Raw genomic sequence first — 26295 nt, forward strand, 5'->3', positions numbered from 1 at the left:
AATGAGGTCTATCGCACAATCCCCCGGCCGGTGTGGTGGCAACACAGTGGCCTTAGCCTTGGAAAAAAACGCAGCCAAGTCCCTTTATTCGGGGTGAATTGGCACGGCGGGAGCACTGTCTGGACTTTCCACTGAGGTCGAGCCAACGGAAACACCCAAACACCGACCTTGACACTTCCGTGACCACCCCGAAAGACTCTGACTAGACCTGCAGATGACGGGGTCATGTAGGGACAACCAGGGGAAACCAAAACGACTGGGAACCTGGGTGAGTCGATTACATGGAATGAAAGGGTTTTGCTGTGTCGGTCGCCGGTAACCATAAGGAGGGGAACAGTGCATCGGGTGACCAAACCCGACCCTAGTGGCCGGCTGTCCAAAACTCTCACGGGTAGGGGGGTAGTGAGGACCTGAAGGGGTATGCGTGAATGCAGAGCAAAGGAAATATCCATGAAATTCCCAGCTGCGCCTGAATCTACCAGCACCTTACACTGGGAAAGCAACGGAAAGCCGGGGAACGTAACAGGGACAGTGCACATAGAGAGGGAAGAGGTAAGTGGTGAATGGGCATGTGCTATCTGGGGTGACTCGGAAGTGCCATGCCTGTCGCCTCTCGACTCGGGGAGTCGAGAGGCGACCTCTGCCCGAAAGCGCAGCCGCCCCCAGGTCCATGGGGACAGCGGCGTCTGGTTGGCAGGGTGGAACGGGCGGGCCTCTTCCGGGACGTCCTCGGGCAGCCAGCAGGTTGTCGAGATGGATGGACATGTCTACCAGTTGGTCGAAGGAGAGGGACACGTCTCGACAAGCTAGCTCCCTCCGTACGTCCTCGCAAAGGCTACACCGATAGTGGTCGATTAGAGCCCGCTCGTTCCACCCCGATCCCGCTGCCAGGGTCCGGAACTCCAGTGCGAACTCCTGCGCCGATCTCGTCTCCTGCCGTAGGTGGAACAGCCGTTCACCCGCCTCTCTCCCTTCGTGAGGATGGTCGAACACGGCTCGGAAGCGGCAGGTGAAGTCGGCGTAGATGCCCTGGGTGGGCTGCTCGATGTTCCAAACGGCGGTGGCCCCCTCCAGGGCTTTCCCGGACAGGCAGGAGACGAGTGAGGAGATCTTCTGGGCATCGGTCGGCACAGGATGCATTGCCTGGAGCGCAATGTCCACTTGCAGCAGGAAACCCTGGCAGCGGTCCGCCGTCCCGTTGTAGTCCCTGGGCAGCGGAATGTGCATCGCCCCCATGTTGGGCGACGCAACCTGGGGAGGCGGAGAGATGGCCGGTGCTGCGGGGTTCTGCTGGCTCTGCTCTAGGCGCTGTATCGCTTTCAACACAGTGTCCATTGCGGCGCCTAGGCTGGCCAACATAGTAGAATGTACCTTGACTGCCTCCGCAAAACCGGTCTCGCCTTTGGCTCCTTGTTGCTCCATATCCTTCTGTTTTTAGGTGTGTTATTCTGTCAGCCTGTCTGCTGCAGGGGGAGGTGAAGCAGCAGAGGGCACAGTTGTCACATTCTTATTATTCTACTTTAAGTCTATTCAGTCATGTCTTTTAGTCAAGAATATCAGAAACATTCAGAAATAGATTCATGCAAAGAGTATATTTCAACATGTGGCCAGACATCTGCTGTTAATGTGTGAACAATTAAAAAAAAAATCAGGTTTTAAAAGTAGTTACTTTTACACAAAGTAATTTATATAGTAACATTACTGTTTTTATTCAGAACTATTGAACACATGATTTTAAATGTCTTTCATGTGACTGTGTTCATTCTATTTTCAGAATGTAAATGTCAGTATATTCAGACTCCTGCAGACACAGAGACAGAAGTCTGGGCCTTGGATGACATATACAGTCACATCTCAATTTTTTTTTATTTCTTCCTGCTCCACCCAGACGCAACTGGGCACTGTAGGTGCCTTGTGTTTAAACGTCATAGCCAGCCTGTTCTTTTACCCAATTTTTCTGTCTGATGGTTCTTTCTCTCACCCCATAACAGCCCTGATTGACTCCAGAGTCACAGGGAGCTTCATAGACCAGTCTCTGGTTACTGCACAACCGTTGCTGTTGCACCGTTTGAGGTCCTCCATTCCCATACAAGCACTGGGTGGTCGTCCTGTGGGGTCCGGCTCCATAACCCACGTGACCCGCCCTGTCACTCTTACCATCAACGGCTGCCATCGAGAGAGACTGGAACTACTGGTGCTGTTGTCCTCCATACATCCCGTCATCCTGGGCCTTCCTTCAAAAGCACAACCCCACCATCACCTGGAGTAAGCTGAAGGTTCTGGGATGTGCCGGAAAGCCTGCCTGGCCGTCACATGTAGAACTACGTTGGTCGAGAGCCCTCTGTATGTAAAAGTGGAGGAGGGTGTGTTTCATACTACCACCGTTTCCTTCCTTGGATACCACATTGGTCCAGAGGGCATACGGAAAGAGGAGCTGAAGGTGGAGGTGAAGTCATGGCAAGTCCCGAAGACCATCAAAGAACTCTAGAGTTTGATCGGGTTTGCCAACTTTTACCGCCAGTTCATCAGGGACTTCAGCACCGTTACGGCACCACTTACATCGTTGTTAAAAGACCAACCTCAACACTTCTGCTGGACCCCAGACGTTCCTCCATCTTATGGACTGGGTCACAAAAACATGGGACCCTGGAGGCCCTCAGGGTGAAGTATTGGTGTCCTGGAATGTGGAGGACTGTGTGGCACTACGTTTTGTCGTGCTCCGTGTGCACAGTCTAAGGGGTGGTGAAGGGCTCCAGTGGGGAAGCTCCACCCCCTCCCAGTACCTCAGTGGCCTTGGTCACACCTGTCAGTGGACTTCATCACAGACCTACCACCTGCAGAGGGGAAAACCACCATTGCTGTGTCGGTGGACAGGTTCTCTAAGATGGTCAGATTCATCCCACTACCCGGCCTCCCCTCTGCCCCCCAGGCCACAGAGATGCTATTTCAGCAGGTTTTCTGGCTGTATGGGCTTCCGGAGGACATTGTGACGGACCCCAGTTTACATCCCGTGTCTGGAAAGCCTTCATGTCCAGGCTGGGGGTCGTGGTCAGCCTCACATCTGGGTATCACCCACAGGCTAACGGGCAGGCGGAGCGTACTAATCAAGAGCTGTGAAGGTTCATCTGGTCCTAATACATGGACCGTCCAGGTGAGTGGACACACTTTCTCCCCTGGGTGGATGATACTCAAAACTCCCTGCACCATTCCTCCACACGAGGAACAGGTCGGGTCCAGTACCTAGTGGACTGAGCGGGGTATGGCCCTGAGGATCGCAGCTAGGTCCAAGCAGCAGACATCTGTGAACCATCCTTGACAGCTGATTTCTACGACCAGCCTGCTCCTCGACTTTGGGGTTGCCTTGGGCGCCGGCTGCTGGGAGGTCCTGCATTGATTTTGACCCAATTGAATGAAATTACTGATAAGGAGCAACGAATCAAACATTTTTGAAGTATCAAACATTGAGCACCATGTGCCTGGACTTCTCAGTGGCAGAGCCAACATCATCCGGATGCTCCTCTATGGCTTTTTAGAACAGCAGCTCAAATGTGTACGTTGCGTTCTCCACCAGCTGAACGTGAGAAACACCAGTTAACTGGGAAAAGCTCATCGATCCACGACAAGGCAGACACACCGCGCGTAGCTAATATTATTATTCAGCGTAATCAACTAAAGTCATTATGTTAAAGCATGCTCACTGGGGCAAATGGAAGAATACGGACAGGAAGGAAACAGAATACTTGATAAAATAACATTGGACAGAAACAAAATGAAACACAGAACCAAAACAACAACGTGACGTTCGGGTAGACATGGACAATAACATTTCCCATCTGTAATGGGGCAAGAGTCAAAGGATACGTTGGAGCAGAGGAAAGCAGTTTGTAAGGAATTGAACCGTTTTCCAGAAGGTTTGTGTAACAGTGAGGTTTCAGGGTGTAAGACCTTGTGCTACCTTTCAAATGGCAGTCATTTTTTGGGGATATATGGGTCAGGCATCTGGATGTTGGACCTCCATGCGGCAGCTGTGTTCCAGGAATCCTGCTGCTCAACACATTCCCATACAGCTGAAGAGATCAGGGCATGATTGATAGGAGAGCCAGATATTCCATACTGACCTGTAAGCCTGCTGTGGACACGTGCACACGGACGTGTGTCCTTACACATACTGCCACACACAGACTCTGCCTGCTGCCTGTAACCGGATCAGCCAGTCACTTCCTCGTGTTAGGCATAGCTGGATTAAGAATTCGGAATCAAAGAGGAGTCCATGATAAGCCCCTACCTCCACTGTAACGTAATGGCACCGCAGCTCCTCTTCCTGTTCTTGTGGGGATCACAGCCTGTGTGAGGAAAAAGTAGAGTTGCATCAAAACTGGCAACTGCTGACTGAGCCATAGTGTACATGTCTATAAATATCCTGAACTAAACTGTAATAACTAGAAACATACTTATCTAATATCCAGACATTCCAACAAAGCGATCCGTATGTAGTTTGTGTTCCTATGAGACTCACAGCCAAAAGTAGAGCACCAAAACTGGTCACCAACCAGAGCGCATAGTGTAGGCTACATTTCTATAAATTTCCAGAATAACTAGAATTGTCCGCTTTCCTTTAGATAAAGATCTAGACATTCTAACAAAGCGATCCATTCATAGTTTTTGTTCATATGGCGATCACAGCCTGCATGAGGAAATAGTAGTTTCACCAAGTAGCCACCTCTGACTAACGAATAGTGTTCATTTCCATAAATATCCAGAAAAGTAATTACTAGAATCATATGACTGACTTTAGGTAATATCTAGGCATTCTAACAAAGAGATTGGTACACTGTGTTCTTATGGTGATCACAGCTTGCATGAGGACAAAGTGGATTTGCACCAAAACTGACACCATTACGTGCGTCTTTAAATGGAGAAGCCAACTCTTCCTTTATTTGTAAGTCCTCGTTGCCCAATCAGAAACAACGCTTCTAGTATGCCATAACGCCTGGAAACATGACCTCTATGATGTAGGAATAATGGGATAGGGTTATGTCAATAATAGCGATTACCAATGTAGTTTTTGTTCCATTTATGCAAAATAGCTCTTTGTTTTCAACCCAAAACATTTCAGAACTTATATTTGACCATCACCAACGAGCTGAGGAAGGGGAATTTGTCCAGGAAATGACAGTGACCATTCAGCTCAGACAGGTGACTGTGTCAAGACCCATTCGGATTACAAGTATGTCGCTATTTATGATTTATAGCACCATATTACATCGTTTCTATTGTAAATATGATTTAAAAAAAAATGTTCTGTCAACATACTATGGGGATGTTCTTTGGCATTTGGAAAAAATGTGGGTATCTTACGGATTTTAAAACGACAAGTAAATACAAACTGCGCTACCGGTCCTATGCTGCCAGCTGGTGGCCGTTTGGTGTCATTACATCAAAACAGAATGAAGTGTCTCTGTCAAAATAATGAAATTATTTAATATCAAAGGCGGTATATCCAAATGTTTGAGGGGAACACATATATTTTTTATTGTATTATGAATTTTCTTCATTAGTTTCAGCCTAAAACAATGAAATATGACAGTAATGGCATAGTGGTAACAGGAAATGCCATTGAAACTAAACTGAGATTCTGAGTTCTGATTGGTCTGCCAAATCACTGGTTTCTGTCATAACGCCCATAGTTGTTCAGTAGAATTGCAAGGGATTTTTCAAAAGCGGACTGTTATGGAATTTCATGAACTACTGTACATTTTAGAAATGTCTGCTTTTCTATTCCCACTTTGTCTCTGTTTCTTACTCCTTTAAGAGTGTCGATACATGGAATTTCCATCACAAACAGGATTTTGGGCTGTTTTATAGATATTTCTAAAGAGTCAAAAATTCATGTAACAGATAAAATGTATCGGTTGAGTATACAATTGCATTCGAATTATCAAAGATAGCAGTTCTCCAGGAATTTTAGATTTTGCCAGAAATAAGATGCATACAGAGAAGCTGAGCAAAAAGAATGAAAGAACGTTTACAACAACTTACTTTGGTTTATAACTATAAGTGTGACCCTTTATCCATCGGGATTTAGCTATTTAGTTGTCCATAAGATCCTGAGTAGGATCAAACATGGTGGCCGCGGATCTCGGATCAGTGAGATAAAATATAAAATACTGACTGTACCTGAAATAATATTATAAGAAGAAACTGTCCTGATAACAATAATAATAATATATGTGTCATTCACATTTGCTTTGATTTGCAATAATCAGACAAGTTATTTGAACTCATCTGGTTTGAGCTCAACATAGCTTAATGAACTTGCAATTTTGTTTCAACTGGCTATATTTCATGGTCATAAGCGTACTATTTTAATGGAGAAATGTAATCAGATACATCAATGTTACAAGACTAGATGGTTAGGACTGGAATTGGAAAGATATTTCTCACTATTGCAGTGGATAGTATTTACCAGGGCTTAATGTTAATAAACATAGCAGTGGATAGTATTTACCATGGCTTAATGTAAATAAACATAGCAGTGGATAGTATTTACCAGGGCTTATTGTTGCTAAACATAGCAGTGGATAGTATTTACCAGAGCTTAATGTACCTATGTAGAAGGTGAAGAATATCCCCTGACTCTGATAGACACTGTATGTAAGGGTCCTTTTGTGTTTGTGTTTGGCTCAGGGTCTCTTACCATCTCCTGTTCTGTCACCTCTATGAAGTAGAATCTGGGATCACATCCTGTATTTGGAATATGTGACCAACTCAGGTTTGACTACAAACTCTTCTCAGAGGTTTACCCTTCCTGTTAATGGTGTCGGTGAAAGTACCCCTTCTCTCTCTCTGGGTCTGTCTTTCTTTCTCTCTACCTTGTATTTGGTTCAAGGTCATCAGGCCATGAATCTTGTGTCATGCTTAGATGAATGCTTTGTTCATGTCATATACTGTATTGGAATGTGAACAGTATTGCCTTGTTTAATGTTATCATCAAATGTTGAAAATAGATATCCATGTCCTATGACATCATTTCCATGTAAGACTAATGTGATGGATCTGCTTGGTGTATATTTACTGAATAATGGTGAATAGAGAGAAGACCAGAATCTTATTTGCATAATGATGATGCTCTGTATAGACAGCACATGATTCAGTGATCTGGGAGTGTTTATAACCCTGTGAGTTTAACACTTCATGACTGAGATCTGTCCTTCATTACAACTGAACCCACAACAACCATGACTTTTATAACCATCTTCATCTGGACACTTGTCCTCTTTTTCAAAGGTAAGATTTATTAGATGTTATGTTGAAAAATTATTTAATCTACAGAAAGGAATGATATATGGCAATGCTATTATGTATATTATGTACAATGTGTTACTGTGTTTTATTCCTTTAATATGGGTGTCCTTATTTTATTTTACAGAATCCAGAGGACAGTACATACTGACTCAGTCACCTGCAGTTCAATCTGTTAGAACAGGAAATTCAGTTACTATGAACTGTAAAGTCAGCAGTAATGTGCTTGGCAACGATTATCTAGCCTGGTACCAACAGAAACCTGGAGGAGCTCCTAAACTCCTAATTTACCGTGCTAACACACTTCAGTCTGGGATTCCATCTAGATTCAGTGGCAGTGGATCTGGGAGTGACTTCACTCTGACCATCAGTGGAGTCCAGGCTGAAGATGCAGGAGATTACTACTGTCAGAGTTTACACATTCCCAACAGTGTCTGGGTGTTCACACAGTGATACAGAGCCATACAAAAACCTCCCTCAGTCAGACTGCACAGTGACTGAACTGTTACAGCTGGGACCTACTGCAGGTGTTGAGGGGGAAGAGACAGTGACATGGAACACTGGTCAGTAGAGGAAGTCAACTTTGAATAAGATTAGAAAATATAATAAGATCACATGTTCTCCATCATCATCGTAGTCAGGGCACAGACCTATATAAGGGGGCTTAATGGCTCCCCAAATATGCCAGCAGCCATTCACCCATCAGCTTCTACACACACATCAGTTTCAATGTGCATCACATAGATGGACGACACATGTCTGTCTGAGTTAATGACACCTGCAGGTAGAATGGGGGCACCGATGTGCAAGAAGGGCCAGGAGCTCAAGCACCCCTTGGGGTCTATCTGTGCTCGTGTCTGGGGGGCAGAGACAATTACATGGAACACTGGTCAGTAAAGGTCAACTTTGAAGAAGGTTAGAAAGCAACATACACATCACATTTTCTCCGTCATAATCATTATTTTCATTATTGTCTTTGAACATTTTAAATATTGTAATTTAGCTACAGCTCCTATTCAGAGCGTCTTACATACATGGAAGAGGGAGTTCAAAACAGGCGATATCTATATTCTGTCACTATTCTGTCACCTACTCTTAGGTGCTGCAAGATCTTTAGTGACCAGAGAGTCAGGACACCATTTTACTCTCCCATATGACAGTGAAAATGCCAATGTTTTCTTCAGTGCTATTTTGTTTTGTGTTTTGATCTTCAGACCAGATAGAAGAGTGCCCTTACTGGTACTTTAACTCTACTTTCAGCAGCATCTCATCTTCCATCCAGGGACCAACCAGGAACGACTCTGTTTAGCTTCATATACAAACCATCAGTGGGATGTAGGGTCCTATGTTGTTGTCATCATCATCATGGTTGTGACTTGTTACATTTGTCATGTTCTGAAAGTGCATCTACAAAGTTAATGAATATCTCGAAACACACATTATCAGTCGATATGAGTGAAGTTGAAGTTACAGAAGCATCAGCCCCTCAAATCAAATCCCCATATCCAAGTATTGATGTGATCATCGTCTTCATGAACAGATTACAGAACTTGAATACAACCTGATCCTGGTCTGAAACATAAGACATGTGCAGTACATACACTAATATGAAGGCTGTTGAAGTGTATGAATGTATGCTTATTTATGTTTAGATAACAAAAGAACATCTGTTTATTTGTACACAGGAAGTCATGCTCATTCAAAGCGCGACAATAATCAGCCAATGGGATTACAGTAATTCTGTCCTCTATGTCTATAAAGCCGAGGTAAGACCGGAGGTTCTTTGAGATGAGATTGAGTCCATTAAACATTGTTTCTGGAGACCAAGTCTGTAACATCATGAACAACAGACCATCAAATGCTGCAATAAATAATTGAATTACTCTCCCTTGACGACCGGGTACACAATCATTATTTCAACCACTATATGAAAGGGCTGATTTCTAACAAGGCACCCGCATCGAATGTTATCATTGGATTGAATGGGCGTTTAATCAATGGTTAACAGCCTCATAGATATGGGTCCGAAGGGGCCTGCTAAGCCTACTGGTAGACTCAGAAGGCTGTTATCATCCATTCGCATGGTTAATCACGGATAAATACACAAGACTCTAGATCCAATCCCAAGCCAATCCAGGTCGCCGCTAACCGGAAGTCTGCTGGATAACGGGGATATGTTCAGGTAAGACCATAGACATAATAAAGAATAGACGCCGCATCGACCGCTACTGCCTACTGGCGCTGACGAGCCATGGGACCGCCATCTTGGACCGGTCAGCTGCTCCACTCAATGTAATCTGTTTTGGCAGGTGAAACGACCTGTCAGCGCATTTAATTAATCATACCTCAGTGAATACCTTACTGATTTTCACGCTGGTTTTTTTGCTGCAAAGGTCATACATGTAGCTATGATACAGGACACATGGTTCAGCGTATTTTAATATTCATAGTTTTATATTCATCAAAACTGTGAACATAATCCCCAAAAAGCGAGAAAAACAGGAACATTTCCAGTTTGACTATCATTCTGATTGAAACACCTAATGTGTAAATAGTGGCAGTAAAGTCAGAAATATATATTTCTCTCTCTCACATTTCACAGCCCCCATCCCAACATACTCACATGGGTCCCAGTCTAAAATAGCAGGATGAAATGAAAAGTGACTGTTTTTATTTAAACTACACATTTACTTTGTTGAAACTCCCTTGAAAAGTCTGCAAACTTAATTAATGTAGCAATTTTCAAAACACAGTTACAAGTGCTTTTCAGAACCCAGAGGGAAAGGGATCAGGGCTAAGACAATAACAAGGACATAATGTAAAGATAAACTTCATTATACACAAGCTCACAAACTTAGTGTAAGGCAAAGGAGACCAACATTTGGATTCCTGGAATTTAGGATTAAAGTCTTGAATTGTCGTGGAACCACACACATGCACATGCTCTAAAACCCCTGAAAGAGGACAGTTCTTCCTCATGCACCCTTTCTGCAGTTCAAGAGAGGTGAGTTTGGTAATGTGGTGCAGCCTTATTTTGAGAAACACAGACACAACCAATGACAACAAGTCAGAATGATGGTTGTCGATGCCAAACTGAGTCTCCTCAATGTGTTCCCCAAGCAGAAAAACATCCTCCGTTCCAATCTCCTCCCGGACGATGTCTGTGACTGTCGACACCTTAGGAGCTGGCATTGGTGAAGCTTGGCGGATCACCCTCTCTGCAGCACTCAGCACCTTATTGAAATAATAATTTAAAAAAATACATTATATTTATATAGGGCTTTACACAGGTGAGACACCACACTGAACCATCAGGCGGCGGAAGATGGCCTGGAAGTGCCGATGGATTGTTATTCCAGCCTCCTTATATGGAAAACAGGCACACAATACATACATTACTCACAAGACATAAAGATATTCATTAGGTATATTTTCAAAATTGTAATTAAAAGAACACCAACCCTACCTGACGCTCTGATTGAATTAAATAGGAGCTCCAAGTGATCTTGGCTGAACCTGTAGGTGAGCACATACCGCTGAACTAAATAATAAGCTTGTTTGAAAACCATTCTACTATCAGATGTTCTGTTGCCTTTATTTTAAGTGTGGTGGGTATGAGACATGAGAGGTAACTTACTTTTGTTAGGGTGAATTACATGTGAATAATACACAGTGTTGGGCAAGTTACTTGGAAATTGCAGTGAGCTAAGCTATTAGTTACTCTGTCATGAATAAAGCTTCACTACACAAAAGCTACCACCCAGTCAAATGTAGCAAGCTAAGTAACACAAACACAGCAGTAGGCTAGTTCACTACATAGGAAGCTACTTTAAGTTGTGCTAATTTCACATGACAAGAAAAGTAGCTTGTGTGGCCAAGCTACTTGGTAAATAAAGGAGTTACTACTACTGAAAAAAGTTACTTGATTCTGAAAATAGTGAAGCTACCACCAAAATACTAAGTTACTAGCTAAGCTAGTACTGCACAACAATGATGATACCATATTTTATTTATATAAATATATAATTAGCTGGCCAATGTTATACAAGTAATATTTGCTTTATTTCTACAATAGCATTCTTGAGTCAGTTGTAATCTAAGTCAGTGTTATAGAATATGACTTATCAAGTCTCAGTTCGCTGGGTGAACACCGGCTGGTGCAGTAAACATAGCCTAGCTAGCTGGATACGATTTCAGTACAGTAAAATCAAAGATCCTTGCTCCTTCTCAACTCTCTGGTAATATTCTAGTCACAAAATACAACCAATAATACGGTAATGTTAAATCTTACTTGTGAAAAGTAATCCCCCAAGCCCTGCTTTCGATGGTCCGCTGATATGAGCAGGAGTATGCTCCACAGTGCTCTGGCATCGTTGCTTCTGCTGCTACGCAAATAGGAGTATGACCGGTCAAACATGGCGGCCGTATTTCTCGCGCCCCAGCAGCCAATGCGGCGTCTACTCTTTATTATGTCTATGGGTAAGACCATTAAAATGAGAGCCTTTAAACTGTGATCATTTAGTCAATAAGCGTCAATAAGCGAAAACAATACAGATTTTTTTTTTGGAAATGTTTTGTGGTGGCGTGACATTAGTGTTGACAACGTTATGGTATTCGTGCGGTTATCCCAAATACCCCAAACAATGTCCTTAATTAATTATGAACCTGCTAAACCACCTGTGCTACCCTAACCATAACCTGTCTCAAATAACACCCTCATCATTTGGGACACTCAGTTTTTGGTAAATAATTTGGAACACTAAACGTTATTATTAGCCTACTTGCTTTACGTTAGCATAAACGTAGCATGTTTTTCTTTTAGTAAATGTCTCCATTAGCTTGAAAGTAAGTAGTTGTCCACACTGTACACAGTGTAGACAGTAAGGCCTATTGCATATATTGTGTAGCTGCTCATTAACGCTTCACTGAAGCCATATCATACTCATACTGAGTGAAATATTCAAACTCAAAACGTGTTTTTATAGTTGCACCATGGGCTGCACCTGTAGCATTGAGGATACATCAAATGGACTCCAGGTGTTCTGAGCATCATTTTATATGCATATCCATGAATTTAAGCCTGCCATGTTTGTTATCAGATGACTATCAATCTATTAGAAATATATAGACTGTGGTGTCTGGATTAGGGTGGCACCGAAATCATGGTTGCAGCTGCTGCCTTGGTCCTGCTCGACGCCCTGCTGCGCCCTGCTATGCTCTGCAGTGCCCTGCTACGTCCTGCTACGCCCTGCTGTGCCCTGCTACACCCTGCTACGCCCTGCTACGTTCTGCTACACCTTGCAGTGCCCTGCTACGTCCTGCAGGGCCCTGCTACATCCTACACCCTGCTACGCCCTGCTACACCTTGCAGTGCCCTGCTATGTCCTACACCCTGCTACACCCTGCTACGCCCTGCTACACCCTGCTACACCTTGCAGGGCCCTGCTATGTCCTACACGCTGCTACACCTTTCAATGCCCTGCTACGCTATAAACACACACACACACACACAGTAACTCTTGGGGGGAATTATTGTAATTGTTAGGTCTTTGTAAATTATAGTGTGGTCTAGACCTACTCTATCTGTAAAGTGTCTTGAGATAAAGGTTGTTATGATTTGATACTATAAATAGAATTGAATTGAATTAAGTTTTGCATTGTTATGCACATTACTGCTGTAATGTTATGCACATTACTGCTGACTTTACAGTTCATAGTAACTGAATTTCCTGTTAAAACCGATTGAACTGCAGGTGACTGAGTCAGTATGTACTGTCCTCTGGATTCTGTAAAATAAAATAAGGACACCCATGTTAAAGGAATAAAACACAGTAACACATTGTACGTAATATATATAATAGCATTGCCATATATCATTCCTTTCTGTAGTTAAGTTTTTTTAATACTTTTTTTTTTGTGTGTTGTCTCTCAGAACTGGATTGGTTACTACAAAAGATCCTTTAAAGCTTCTTCTAAGCCCCGGCCGCCAAAACAAAAACTTTACAGACGAGAGCTTTCACCTTACATTCTCAAAAACAAAGGTGAGAAACAATATTTAATGGATGCTTTTAATTGTTATACTAAATGGATTGTTGTTGTACATAGCGGCCCACAATCATGAAGCAAATTTTCAAGAAAGCATTTACCAAGTATTTCACAGACTGCTGTGTCTATTGAAAATAATCATCAGATATCTACTGCAAACGTTATCTTGTTTTTACAGTGTTGTTACAGGGTTTTACAAGCCAAGTTTGTTTGTTGGACAGATTGTCAGATTTTCTCTGTATGAATTTACTATATAAAGACAAGGACTAAGGAGTTAAGTTTGTTCTGTGCATCTATTTTTGTTCTCAGGCACAATGAATGATATTAAGGGTAGGTGGTCCACATTAAGAGAAGATGTCAAGCAACAATATGTTCAGGAGGCAGCAGCACTGAAGGCACATGGGCAGACACAGGAGCTTAGCCCTGAGATGAGGGAGCTTAAAATAAAAGGGCATCTGAAGAACCTGAAGTTAGAGGTTTGGAAAGAAGGGTCCTTTGCTAGGCATTAGTGGTATTATTATAGTATTAGATGTAAGGATGATTGATGGCAATTGTGATGTGAGCAGTACTGTGACAGACAATTGGAGTGTTTATCTGTAGATTATTTTAGAATTTCAAATGAATTAATCCCAAATAAACATTCCATCTGATTTTTAAACATGTAGGGTGTACTAAATCAAGTCCTCCGAAGATTCACATACTGAAACCATGTCCATCCAAATGTATGTTATAAACAATTATTAAACATGAGATGGCAAACATAAGCGGTGCTTAATCGCAACAACATATACCCTACATAAAAGAATAAACACTGTAAAACCACAATTAATCTGTAAAACAAAGTATATGGGTCAAGTGTTTACAAGGCTATCAGCATCAAATATTCTCACATTCAAATGATTGTCGAAGGCTTATACCACCCCTCTCAAACTGAATTCCTACTGGTTGAGCTAGTCTATTCAGATGAAGGTGGTCAATTGAAACATTAGTAGTCACATATGGCTATGAGTCCATCAGACTCTGTGTAAATGTCCATAAGCACTTTTTTCTCACCTGTGACCACACTGTTTTCATAGAGATTGCCTAGCCCTGTTAAGAGTTGTTTCTTCAGTGTATGTTGGATTTTTAAAATGAATGTTTATCCATTTTGTTTATAATCAATTATTTTATATTTTGTGGTTTGCTTGTTTCTCTAAATATTAGGTGTCCAAGCTTGAGGCTTTGTGTGTGGAGACGGCCATTTTATCCTTTGACAATCAAAAGGCCAGTTTAGAGTTCTTTGAAATGAGTAGCAAGGAAGCCACTGTGTTCCTTGATTCAATGGACACAGTGAACAATTTTGCACTGCATTTCAAAGGTAATATTGGTTGTATGAAAGTCCACAGAAATGGACCCAGCCCCATAATAGTGCAAATATACATAAAACAGTTTTATGGAATTAATTGTTGTCTGTTTCACATCTGCAGCCAGCTCCTCAGCTGCAACACCCACTACTAAAGATCCCATCATTGTGCTTTTGAAAAAAGTGCAAGATCTTTTCAACCAAAGATATAGTATGCATACGTTCAGACACTTTTTTAGACTCATGTTAAGAAAAGCCTTAAAGTTATATCTTGAAAACCTAATATACCTTTAAGAATCTATGGCATTATTATCCAGTTAATAAATTATGTTTCTAATGTACCCATCAACCATAAGATTATGACACTTTAACAAAACTAGCTTTCAACAGGAGGGAAGTCAGAATTATCCAACTGTGTAATTGAGTAACATGTGCATGCATGTGTGTGCCCATGTCTTTCAGAGGAGGCCGGAGGTACTGGAAGGCTCCCCTACCAGTCCCTTGTGAATAACAAGACAACGATCAAAGTTGCTGGGCTGCCCATTGGACTTGACATCAAGAAGCCCTCCTTTTACGGAAGACACCAATTAGAGGCCATTTTGGCAGCTGCTGAGCAAATTTCATTTGAAATAAGTAAGTGATATTAACAGTGGCTGTTGTCTTTCTTCACGTGTGTTCCTGCAGACCATTTGGCTCTATGCAAAGTGGGGAAAATAAGTTAACTAAAGAATAATACAGGCCTTCATGTTACTCTTTGTATAGTGCTGGGCCACTGCAGACATTTAGAACAGCTTTATTGCATTTTGTTATATATTGTACATGCCTTTGTCAGTTTGTAAGGGTTGTGACAATATTCCTCAGTTGGAGTTTATCATTATAGTTAAACACATTTTCTAAAAAGGCACCTCTCCAGAATATCCTATAATTGTTTAGTTGAAAGGGATGGCCCTTGGCAATGGTTTACATCTTTTTCATGTTCATAAAACTATTCAGTAATTCAATTATATGTCTCCTGTGAATTATATACCTTAGTTGATATTGCTATGTGATTATTTGTTCTCCAGTAATGCAGGAAGACCAATAATTTTTTATGCTCATATTACACGTTTTCCTTTTTTCCTAAACATATCAATTAGATACAGCACAACGCAACCCCACTGACATGGCAAAGGGAATGTCCGAGCACATGGACGCAGACGGTATGCTGAGTTGTTTTATGGAATGAGTTGCTGGAGAGGTGGCAGTTCACCTCCTGGGCACTGCCAAGGTGATCTTTAGCAAGGCACAGAACCCCCCCAACTGCTGGAGATCAATAGAAAATATAAATTAAAAAATTTAATTAAATTTAAATGAATATTTAACATTAGACTTAAGAAGCACATTTCACTAGATATTTAACTTTTGTAATTCAACCTCATTTCACAGCATATTTGACCCCTGTCCACATTAATGTCTGATGCAAATTATATGATTCACCTTTGTGTCATTGTTGAATGTCTTTAAATCAACAGACACAGCAGTTTGTATCCAGAAGAAGTCAGTGGAACAGATCTTTGAGGCCATGTGTGGAAATGTTATTTCTTGCAATCTTAATACATTTTGAAAGCCAATTGCTACAAATCAGTTTTTAGTATTGCTTAAATTCGAGCTTAAATGAAACTTCTGAGGTCTGCCATTGACATTTGACAGAGAAAAGCTCACTTGTTTGAAAATTACAATATATAGATACAATATTTATCCAAGTGACAAACAGCTTCCATAAGCTTGATATCCTGATCATTTCACACTTTGAATTGGCTGTTGAGATTTAGATGTTTACTATACCCATATTATGCTGCCAAATTGCATTACACATTTTAATTAAGATTCAAAATTTGTATCAAGAAAGATTTTATTGTGTTTTCTTTTATGTTCTTTAGGTGCACAGCAGATGGAAGGAGAGTCCTCAGAAACAGCCACTAATGTAGCCCCCATGATGACTGCAAATGAAGGTATCTGTCCAAACTGTGGTTATTTATATTTAACCAGGAAGTCCCATTGATACTAATAATGCCTTTTTCAAGCAGCAAAGATAAAAACAAGTAATTTCAACAGATTACAATACTGCAATATGTAATCAAAATTATGTTATTACAGGTGAAAACTGGTTGAATGTGATTGAACCTAAAATGCATTTCATTTAGGTGCAGTCCAGCGAAAAAACGGAAGTTGAAACAACTGAAAATAAACTATAAGAACAAAATTTGTGACATGAAAACTAGGGATATTTCCAGTATAACGGTTAATATACTAAAAAGGCCAGGTCTTTTATCTATGGGGAAAAAACACCAGTTTAGTGTTTTTTGACCATGTTAACTGTTGTACTGTGATAAACTGAGGGGCAGGTGACCTGATAAAATGTGTCAGTTAATAATTACTTAAATTAACTCACTAATTTAACCTTTTCAGAAATTATTTTTTCATTTCCCAGCCCCTCAGCCCCCTCTGTTTGCCAAACCAGCTCAATTTAAATGTTAACTGGGCTCCACAGTATTTTCTGACTTATTTTATTGTTATTTAACTTGGCTGGTGTTTAACTGTTAAAAATCAGGGACATTTGGCAAAAGTTGTAAATGAAATGGCTGCCTTAGAGACATTGTTTTATGTATGTTTATGATTTCAACTAACTGGCTTAACTTCCAAAATATTTCTGTTTTTGTTTCGATAGATGGAGGCAATTTGTGCTCTGTCTGCCGCATCTATTTTGATGACAAGAAGAAGAATGCTACAAAGAAGTGGCGTTCATGGTCTCAGTGCTCAGTGTGCCAATCATGGTCCCACACTGCCTGTGGTTTTAAAATAAACATGTGCCTTCATTGCCAGGGTCAACACACCATGCAAACACCCTGATTTCTAGTATATATCTAGGTCCGTTGCCACTGAAAATTCCACGGATGTCCCTCGTTTTCGGATGATGTCCGTCTCCTTCCTCTTTTTTTGTGTTGGCGTTCTAACCTCCGGAGGATTTCTGAGGACTATGGTTAACTGCTCCTCAGATCTCTGCAGGGTAAATCCAGACGGCTAGCTAGACTATCTGTCCGATCTGAGTTTTCTGTTGGATGAATAAAACAACTTTTGAACGTACACAATTTTGAGGTTTTTTTACTCTGTTGATGGCCCCCACCGCATCCCTACAAAACACACACACTACGTTTAAAAAGAACACTGGAGCATTTGGTCGGAAAGTCCAGCTCTTGTGAAAGCTCATCCGAACTCTGGTGCAGAACATTGTTCTATATCTATGCCTGCCGGTCTGTGCGGATTGTATATAGGCCTATGTATACAGATTTTAGCCGGCGGCCTTGAGTTTGACACTTGATTTAAAGCCTTTTATCATTTTCATTAAAATAGACTTAATTTAAATCTTGCCACTATATGTCTTTGGATTACATTTTACTGTAAGAAGAAGACTGTGATATTTTCATTTACCCTAGTTAAGATTCTTTGTACTTTATTGTTGTTTGTTGGCACCATCAATAATGGTTGCTTTTTCAACCCACATCCAAATGCCACTTTATCTCTATTAAAAAGACACATGTAATTACCTGTGACTGTGAAATGTTATTTATATCATTTAATTGTATAATTCAAAGAATATGTGGCTGGGGATAGGCTACTTATCAGCGTTCTTGAAACATAAACTCATTTCTACATTAAGCAGGCTTGGATTTGATTTTAAATAGGCTATGCTAGATTTGCCAAACATAACTGAAGCATTTAGTTGCTCACAGTGACAGGTGTTGGAAGGAGGAAAATGTTAAGGGAAAAACAAAATATTTGCCGTAAAGCTCAAAATAAAACATTTCAATGGACGAATAAATACAGAGAATACAACAGGGCCTATTGGCCTACAGTATGTGTCCTCTTTGTTTTGAATACTAGTAATAATAAACGTTTGATTCACAACCCTAATAGCAGCATTAACATAAATAGATATGCATGCCATGTGTGTCCCGAACAGAAATAAACTGTGTGTGTGTGTAGTAAATCTGTTTACACAGTCAGAAACAAACAAACAAAAAGCTTCATTTTATATATTGAGCCTTGAAAGTGCTCTCTGAAACTAGACCTGAGATGGCTTGTGTAAGTGAAATGAGAAAATGTAAACTTTGTTGTATAGTTGAACCAAATACATCGTTGGAAAGGTGTTGTCCTGGAGAGTATTTAGTATAAAGATTCTTCATGGCTCCTGCTTTGAATGACCGACCTTTGAAACGTCCCCCTGGTGCATGTTTTAATGGTTGTAATTCAGTAACTAAAGGGGTTAGAGACATGGGACAAGTGTTATAAAAGCTCTTGGCCTACTCTATCAAGTAATTATAGTCACCAACTGGGGGTGCTGTCAAAAGCAGTTAAATTTAACAAATATTTGAAATATGATTACATAGATGTGTTTACTATACACATAAACCCCTCACTCTACTGTCATCTCAATATTTACAACCTCCAATTGTACTACCCTGTAAAACGGTAATGTTTTAGAAACTACAACTCCCTGTAGCCACGCCATGTAGCTTGATACAAATCACCATTGTAGTTGTAGTTGTAGTATTTCTGGTTTGCAAATTAGGGTTGTAAAATAGGGTTGTGAAAAGATATATCTACTGAATATATCAAATATCTAGTAAAGCCGAACTAGTCATTACACGGCATCTAGATGTTCTATATTAAGAAAAAGTAAATATGTTGGTTTATTTCAGATATACTGTAGAGCTCAACATTGATCACCCACTTTTTTAATGGCTTTACCATTCAATTGTTTCATTGAGGTATAGCCACCAAAGCTGATAGAGGTTTAAAAAATTACTTAGACACCAGCTTCCACAAAAAAAGTTTTTTTTGTCCAAAAACAGCTTGTTTAAAAATAATGTTTGGTTCACATTGGCAGGACAGTTCACAGCTCAAGACTTTTTTGCAGTTAGACTAATCAACTAATCATCAACACAGCATCAATTAGACCCTGATCAGTTACAATGAAAACACACAACCTAAACTGTCAGACTTTGATTAAATTTGGTTAGCGCTGAATTAAGGAGACATTTTGAATGATAAATAGCAAAGCATATAAGCTTGCTCAAACTATTCATTAAAAACTAGGAAGCAGCAAACCAGCCCTAGTCATGACTGCTTACAGTGCTAGCTGCTGTCATCATCATCACCATTGTATACCAGTGTCTGTACGCTTGGCATGGGGAGGTTCTGAGACAGGTAGGGGTTTTCTGGGACGACATAATTACGCGCTGCAGGAACAATGTCTGGTACATGTTGGTGAAACATCACAGTGGGATGATGTAGCTTTCTTTCCAGCTGTTTGAGACGTTGAATGAGAGCAGCTTTTGAACCAGGCTGCTCTGTGTCATTGATGGCAGAGCACAGAAAGGCATACTGCTGATTGAGGTGTTCAGTTACAGTTCTCATTTCCTGGTAAAGCATGTGCTTTTCCTCAGCTGCCTGTGTCCTCATATATAAGGCATCAATTCCACGCCTTTTCAGACACCTTGAAACATAATCTTCTTCAATCTAGTAAAAGACATAAGGAAACAAAGTGCTATCTCATGTTAGCAGGTGGTTGATGAAATTTGTGTATTTGTGGTTACCAAGCGGTTGTCAGATGGTTACTAGAATGATTACAGTGTGGTTACTAGTTTTAGGTAACTATACTTACAGTGTCATCAGAGCAGAGGTAGACAGGCCAAGAGGAATCGCATGCTTCCTGAAAATCAATAGTTGCAGGGAAGATGCTCATCTGCGGTGGCCACTGAATACTGTTGTATTCATTGATTGCTTGTCTCAGTCTCTTGTTGGAGTTGGCTACCTGCTTGGGCAGTCTAATGGCAATGCCCTGCCTATCTGAAACAAAGTTAGAAAACACACATGCAAAGAAATGAATTCATTAGTTTGTATTATGGTCCTTTGAAAAGTTGGATTTTATATTGGATCTACTTATCCACAGCACTTTACCTGGATATTTTCTTTTCAGATGGAGGAGGACTGCTCTCTCCCTTGATTCAGTTCTAGCCTTGCATATAAGTTGGCCTCTGAGGTCACGGTCAACATCTTTAAATCTAGATCAGATTTAAAGATGGAAATCTAGATCAGATTCTTTCCATCTTCTCTCAATGCAGTGTTTTGTTTCAATGTTCAGCAGAGAGTTCTCAATTCTACAATGGTCAGCAAGTAATTATTATTAAATGTTATTTAGACACTTGATCAGAGAACAGCAACAGACAGATTCAGCCTACTTACTCTGTTTCATCCTCCATGTACAACTCACGAGTCCCAGATCTATACATTTCAAGAAGTACAGCACAAGAATTAAGTAGTTACCTACCAGAAATCATTACTGTGGTACACCTGACCAAACACTGTAGACGTTATAAGGAAGGCCTTGGTGGTACTGCAGCATTATAGCAACTCTTCATTTATAACAGGGATCTTCAACAGGGGGTCCTCAGAGTCAATGCAGGGGGGCCCCTCCAAATTATTAAATTGTTATTAAAGAAATATCCAAAATTGTTGGGTCTTAAATTGAATCCAACAAATTATTAGTTGAGCTGCTTATAGGTGGGCCTAAAATAATTAAGACCCCTGATTTATTACCATTGTGAGTTTCCTACAAAAATATGCTGTTATTGTCTCACTCATAGCTATGTAATCACACCTAGGCTTCCATGTTGAAGCACATCAGTAGGCTACTTAAAGATGGGTGTAATAACTATATAGTCTTACATTAACACATTGAATTCTTACTTGAACTTGTAGAACTGAATTAGCTTGATGATGTAGTCTCTTTTCCATCTACAGAAAGTGTCTGGAGAACAGATAAAGACATTATTACTGCTATAATAAAGTGCTTAATTTCATGTTACTTCTTTACCCACACAGTTAACAGCAGTGGTTCCCAACCAGGGGTACTAGGACCCCTGGGGGTACTTGGCCTCTCCACAGGGGGTACTTGAAAACACTCATGACACCATAGACTTACTAGTGAAATTAACATGAGGGGGTACTTCAGGGGTACTGAAAGCAGTGCAAAAAAAATGTGGGTGTACAGTAACTGAAAAAGGTTGGGAGATACTGGTCTTACCTGTACATATCCCTGTTATCCAGCAGACTTCCGGTTAGCGGCGACCTGGATTTGTCTGGGATTGGATCTGGAGTCTTCTCGTGTATTTATCCGTGATTAACCATGAGAATGAATGATAAAAGCCTTCTGAGCCTACCAGTAGGCTTAGCAGCCCCCTTCTGACCCATATCTATGAGGCTGATAACCACTGATAACGCCCATTCAATCCAATGATAACATTCGAAGCGGGTGCCAGGAAACTCCTTGCTCAGCAGAAGTTGTGCAGGCTGTATGGCAATCTCAGCGGGGAAATGCATTTTTTAACTAGTACATAGATTAATAAAGGCTACTACTGTATATACGCACAGTTTTTTACACCCCTGTTTTACTGCTCCGAGGCTTGCAACAGGGCATTTGAAAATCTAAATGAAAAAAGGAAGATTGAGTTGGAGGCAGCACAGACAAAATTTAACGCAATAAACTCCTTACCAGCCGCCGCGACCGGGTAAACTGTTTTATATCTAGTATTGAATATATATATATATATATATATATATATATATATATATATATATATATATATATATATATATATGCTTTTTGAGGTGTAAATAGGCTACAGCCGGCGAGCAGGCAATTACCCACACAGCAGTAGACGCCTACGCGGATCCGCATCCAAGTCGCGAAACCCGCGTGACTGTCACATTCGTTTTGGCACCGCCCAGAGGATCCGCTCCGCCTCCGGGCAGCGCGGTGAATTCTACTGTCCCACACTGGACCCGTGTCGGATCCGCTCCGCCTCCGGGCAGCGCGTTGAATTCTACTGTCCGACACTGGATCCGTGTCGGATCCGCAGAAGTGGACGCGCCTTTACTGTAAAGGTTGGACTACAACCTCTTGGTGTGCTCTTGCTACGCCGAGACAAGAGTCATATCAGTGGAGATTTTCTTTCCTGGGACACGGTTGCGCTGAACTATCTGAGTAAGTGTATTGATTTATTGCGACATTCACAGCAAACATAGGCCTTTGTGTTTTTTTGCTCATCATGTATAATGATTGTAATGACGTTGTTTGATATTAGGACTTTTGTGCAACATGCTATTGCTAGCTGAGAGATTATGATGATATTGTAGCCCATTTGATTTAAAATGGGATAGTCATTTCGGCAGAATATGTTATGGTAGTGTGATAAAGACTGGTTTGGTCTGTTTTAATGTGTCGCTGCTATCCATATGTAGCTTATGCTATGTTAGCAGCATGTAGCTGCTAGCTAGCATGCTGCTAGGCGCGATTGCATCATTTCGCAAGTATTGATAATGCCTATATAGCTATATGTTTGAGTTCACGTTTGCGATGCAAACCTATAACTGATAAATTGGCACTGGTATTTCAGTCAATGAAGTGGGGTCAATATTACAGTCAGTGAAGCACTTGTCTGCTATGATAGCTAGCAGGTACAATTTTAGCATGTTTAGTTTCTAGCTAGCTGTGCATTAAGTTTGCATTTTGTCAAGTTTGGTCTCATGTGTAGTGTCTATCTGCCATCCTCTTTATAATGAAAATCAAGCTTCGGCATTTTAATCACTGTTTAAGTCGGTTCAGACAACTAATGGGTATTGGCGCCTGTTTGAACGTCAAGAAGTACGGGCTTTTCTGCTAATGGTAGCTACCGAACATTACTTTGAAACCATTCAGCAAATACACAGTACATATGGAGATTTAACATCACCGCTCATTTTACACACCGTTTAAAATGAGCGGCTAGTAATGAGTGAACATTACTAGCTAGCTAGCTACGTTTTTCATGTTGGTTTTGAGCGGTAGGCTCCCCCACTAACCTAGAAAATAGTTTTAAAACAGTAAAATTAGCTAGCTAGCTAGCTGATACGGAGGAATACTCCATGCAGCGGGGGAGTCAGAGGCAGAGGGACAGTCACCGCAGCGTTAGCTAACGTTAGCTTCTTGTTTCCTTTGGGGTCTAATAAACAGTCTAGTACTTTTTCCTTCCTTATACTTCTTCCCACCTTGGGGCACCATTCAGGTTAACTTTCAGCCCATCTAACTTGCTTATTTGTATACATTGTAGGCCTATACTTGTGCATGCTTTAGTCCATGTTATTCCTTTTTTGATGATGAATACCCTTTTTCTTTCTTTCTACATTAAGGATGCCTTTTCATCTAATTGAATTTCAGGCAAGCGAGGACATTGCTTTTGTGCCAGTTGACTGGTATGATGACGTGATAGTGTACTTGCCCAGCTGAACGTGTGAAACGGGCAGCTGCTAACGAGGAGAAGCATGAGCCAAACTGGCCAAGATATGACGTAAAGGTCGTCAGAACTTGTGGTATGCCAATTCATAAAATTATTGTTTAAAAATAATTTCATGGTTGCTTCTCCTTATGCTTGGAATAACAAACCCTTTTATTTTCTGAAAATGCACATGAAATTGTCTTTGCCTTGCAATTTTTAAAATGTTCAATTTATATCTGTTGATGCTATTCTTGGCAAAGTCTCTCTTGTAAGAGATATTGTGTTCTCAACGAGACCAACGTGGTTAAATAAAGAATAATAATGATACTAACAATTATCATCATCAATAATAATATTCTGTGCAGCTCTACAGCTAATTTGAAACTCATGTTCATTTTAACATATTTCATTTTAGACACCTACGAAGACGCCATCAGGCTAATGAATCAATATCAGACCGGCTGCAACGCCTCTGAGCTACAGTCTGAGGCAGAGCAGGAGGGATAGCTGCCAGAGAAATGATTCAGGAAGCCAATGTAAGTCGGTTCGGTCTTGTTTTTGTTATGTTTCTACAGTAATAGGAAGGCTATTTCCTGTAGCATTCAAAAATACTATATGTATTATATGTATATTTGGCAATTTTGGGATTGCAATAACCAAAATGATATGGTTACTTAACAGCCATCGTTTTGGGGACTCTGATGAGAGTGAAGAAGAGCCAGAAAATTCGGCTGGTGTTTCAGTTGGAGCCTCAAGCCCAAACCAATTACACTGGCAGAGTAAGGAATAATCTCTTAACATCAAAATAACAAAATCATAATATTAATAATATAGATATGGTTTACCTTGTTAGTGCTAAAGATATTCCCCTCTCCTTGTATCCATTCCTCCAGCTCCACCATCTCACTGAGTGCCATGCAGCAGAGTCACTACTCCTCAACCTGGAGGAAACTGTCTAGGTAAAGGGGCCCCGTCTAGATAAATTGTTTTTCACTGGCAATCCATTCATGGGGTTGAAATAGGTAGTTCATACCAAAATGTTGAAACATACATGTTCCCCATGACCAGAGAATTTTTGTTTGCCATTGTTTGGCCCTGTAGCTCGCAGCATACCATTGGTTAACAGATCACAACCATTTAATAGCAATTTCTCTCCCTTAGCACCTGACCATGGGGCCGGACCCCAACACCCTTCACCACCTCAACTCCCTGCACCTGTATTTAACATGAGGAGAGTTACTCAAGGTAGGGACTGATTTCTGAAATATTAGTGAATTGGAAGGCCCCAAAGTGTATTATAAGTCATGGTTAACAGATGACTACCATTTAATTAAATAATAATTCCCATTCTCTCACACCACCCAACTCACTATGGGCCAGGAACGGGAGTCCCTCCTCACCTCCCTCCACCTCCCGCACCGGCCCTCAACATGAGGCGAACAGAGGAGCCCTCTTCAAGCCTGGCCTACAGACCAACATGGCGAGGGGGAGGAATGACCGATACCATTCCCTGCTCTGGTGAGCACTAACTGACAAATCCATAGGGGCATTCTGTGCCACAGATTTTGGAAAAACATCCCACAACCATCACACATTTTCATAACTTTTGTCATTAACTATTGTCAATAACTAAGGTTAGTATTATGAGTAATGAGGATAAACACTGAAACGTGATATATTTTATCCACTACATTTTAGCTATATTTCATGTGTCAACAGTGGCTGAGGTCCACATCCTTAGCTTGCTGGAGACCATTAAACAACAACAAGACCAGCTTGTGGCAAAGGTGAACTACCTCAGCAGCAGGCTGAACAGCAACCCGGGGCCAGATGTTGAGATGCCGGACAATATCCAGTTTCCCCTGGAACAAGTGGAGGCAGTGGAGGCATTTGAAATGTTTTTAAAGGAACCGTCAAATGGCCCAGCTCGACAGAGCGTGGTGAGTTTTCTAACTTAATATGAATCTTGCCTTTAGGTTTATTGATTGTCCATGATTATTGCAAATGTTCTATTGAACAGCCCTGAACAGGCCTGTCCTGATCCGCCTTTTCCCAGTGGTTAGATTTTGTCAGTGAGTGACAATCTCCCTCGTGGAGATGCTAATTTCTGGCACAGTCTTGGGCAAGACAGTGGCATACCTGTATTTGTGCGTAAGAGCGCAACTACGGTTGAAATTTGGGGGTTGGAATCACAGTGGATTGTCATGTTATCGAAGTAAATGCACGCAAATGTATTGGCTGCCTGGTGGT

At 41.2% G+C, this 26295-nt stretch overlaps 1 long non-coding RNA gene and 2 gene segments (V, D, J or C); all 3 read left to right on the forward strand.

The window, feature by feature from the left end:
* The window catches only part of LOC105008451, a 966635-nt gene that overhangs the window by 318190 nt on the left and 622150 nt on the right, over window positions 1-26295 (forward strand).
* Window positions 7239-26295, forward strand: part of LOC106024145 — a 458405-nt gene continuing 439348 nt past the window's right edge. Inside the window, 2 exon segments of the V gene segment in view lie at window positions 7239-7287; window positions 7430-7742. Coding sequence covers window positions 7239-7287; window positions 7430-7742 — 362 coding nt within the window.
* LOC106024798 lies at window positions 22688-26104 on the forward strand. 3 transcript variants are annotated; one of them, XR_004575070.1, is made up of 8 exons: window positions 22688-22775; window positions 23960-24139; window positions 24461-24581; window positions 24727-24824; window positions 24939-25004; window positions 25207-25290; window positions 25426-25563; window positions 25744-26104. It is a non-coding gene; the product is annotated as an uncharacterized LOC106024798 (long non-coding RNA). The 3 variants fall into 3 exon arrangements; XR_004575069.1 differs by having other exon boundaries at window positions 25765-26104; XR_004575071.1 differs by having other exon boundaries at window positions 22691-22775; window positions 23988-24139; window positions 25765-26104.

Source organism: Esox lucius, chromosome 21 (assembly GCF_011004845.1).
Source record: "Esox lucius isolate fEsoLuc1 chromosome 21, fEsoLuc1.pri, whole genome shotgun sequence".
NCBI lineage: Eukaryota > Metazoa > Chordata > Actinopteri > Esociformes > Esocidae > Esox > Esox lucius.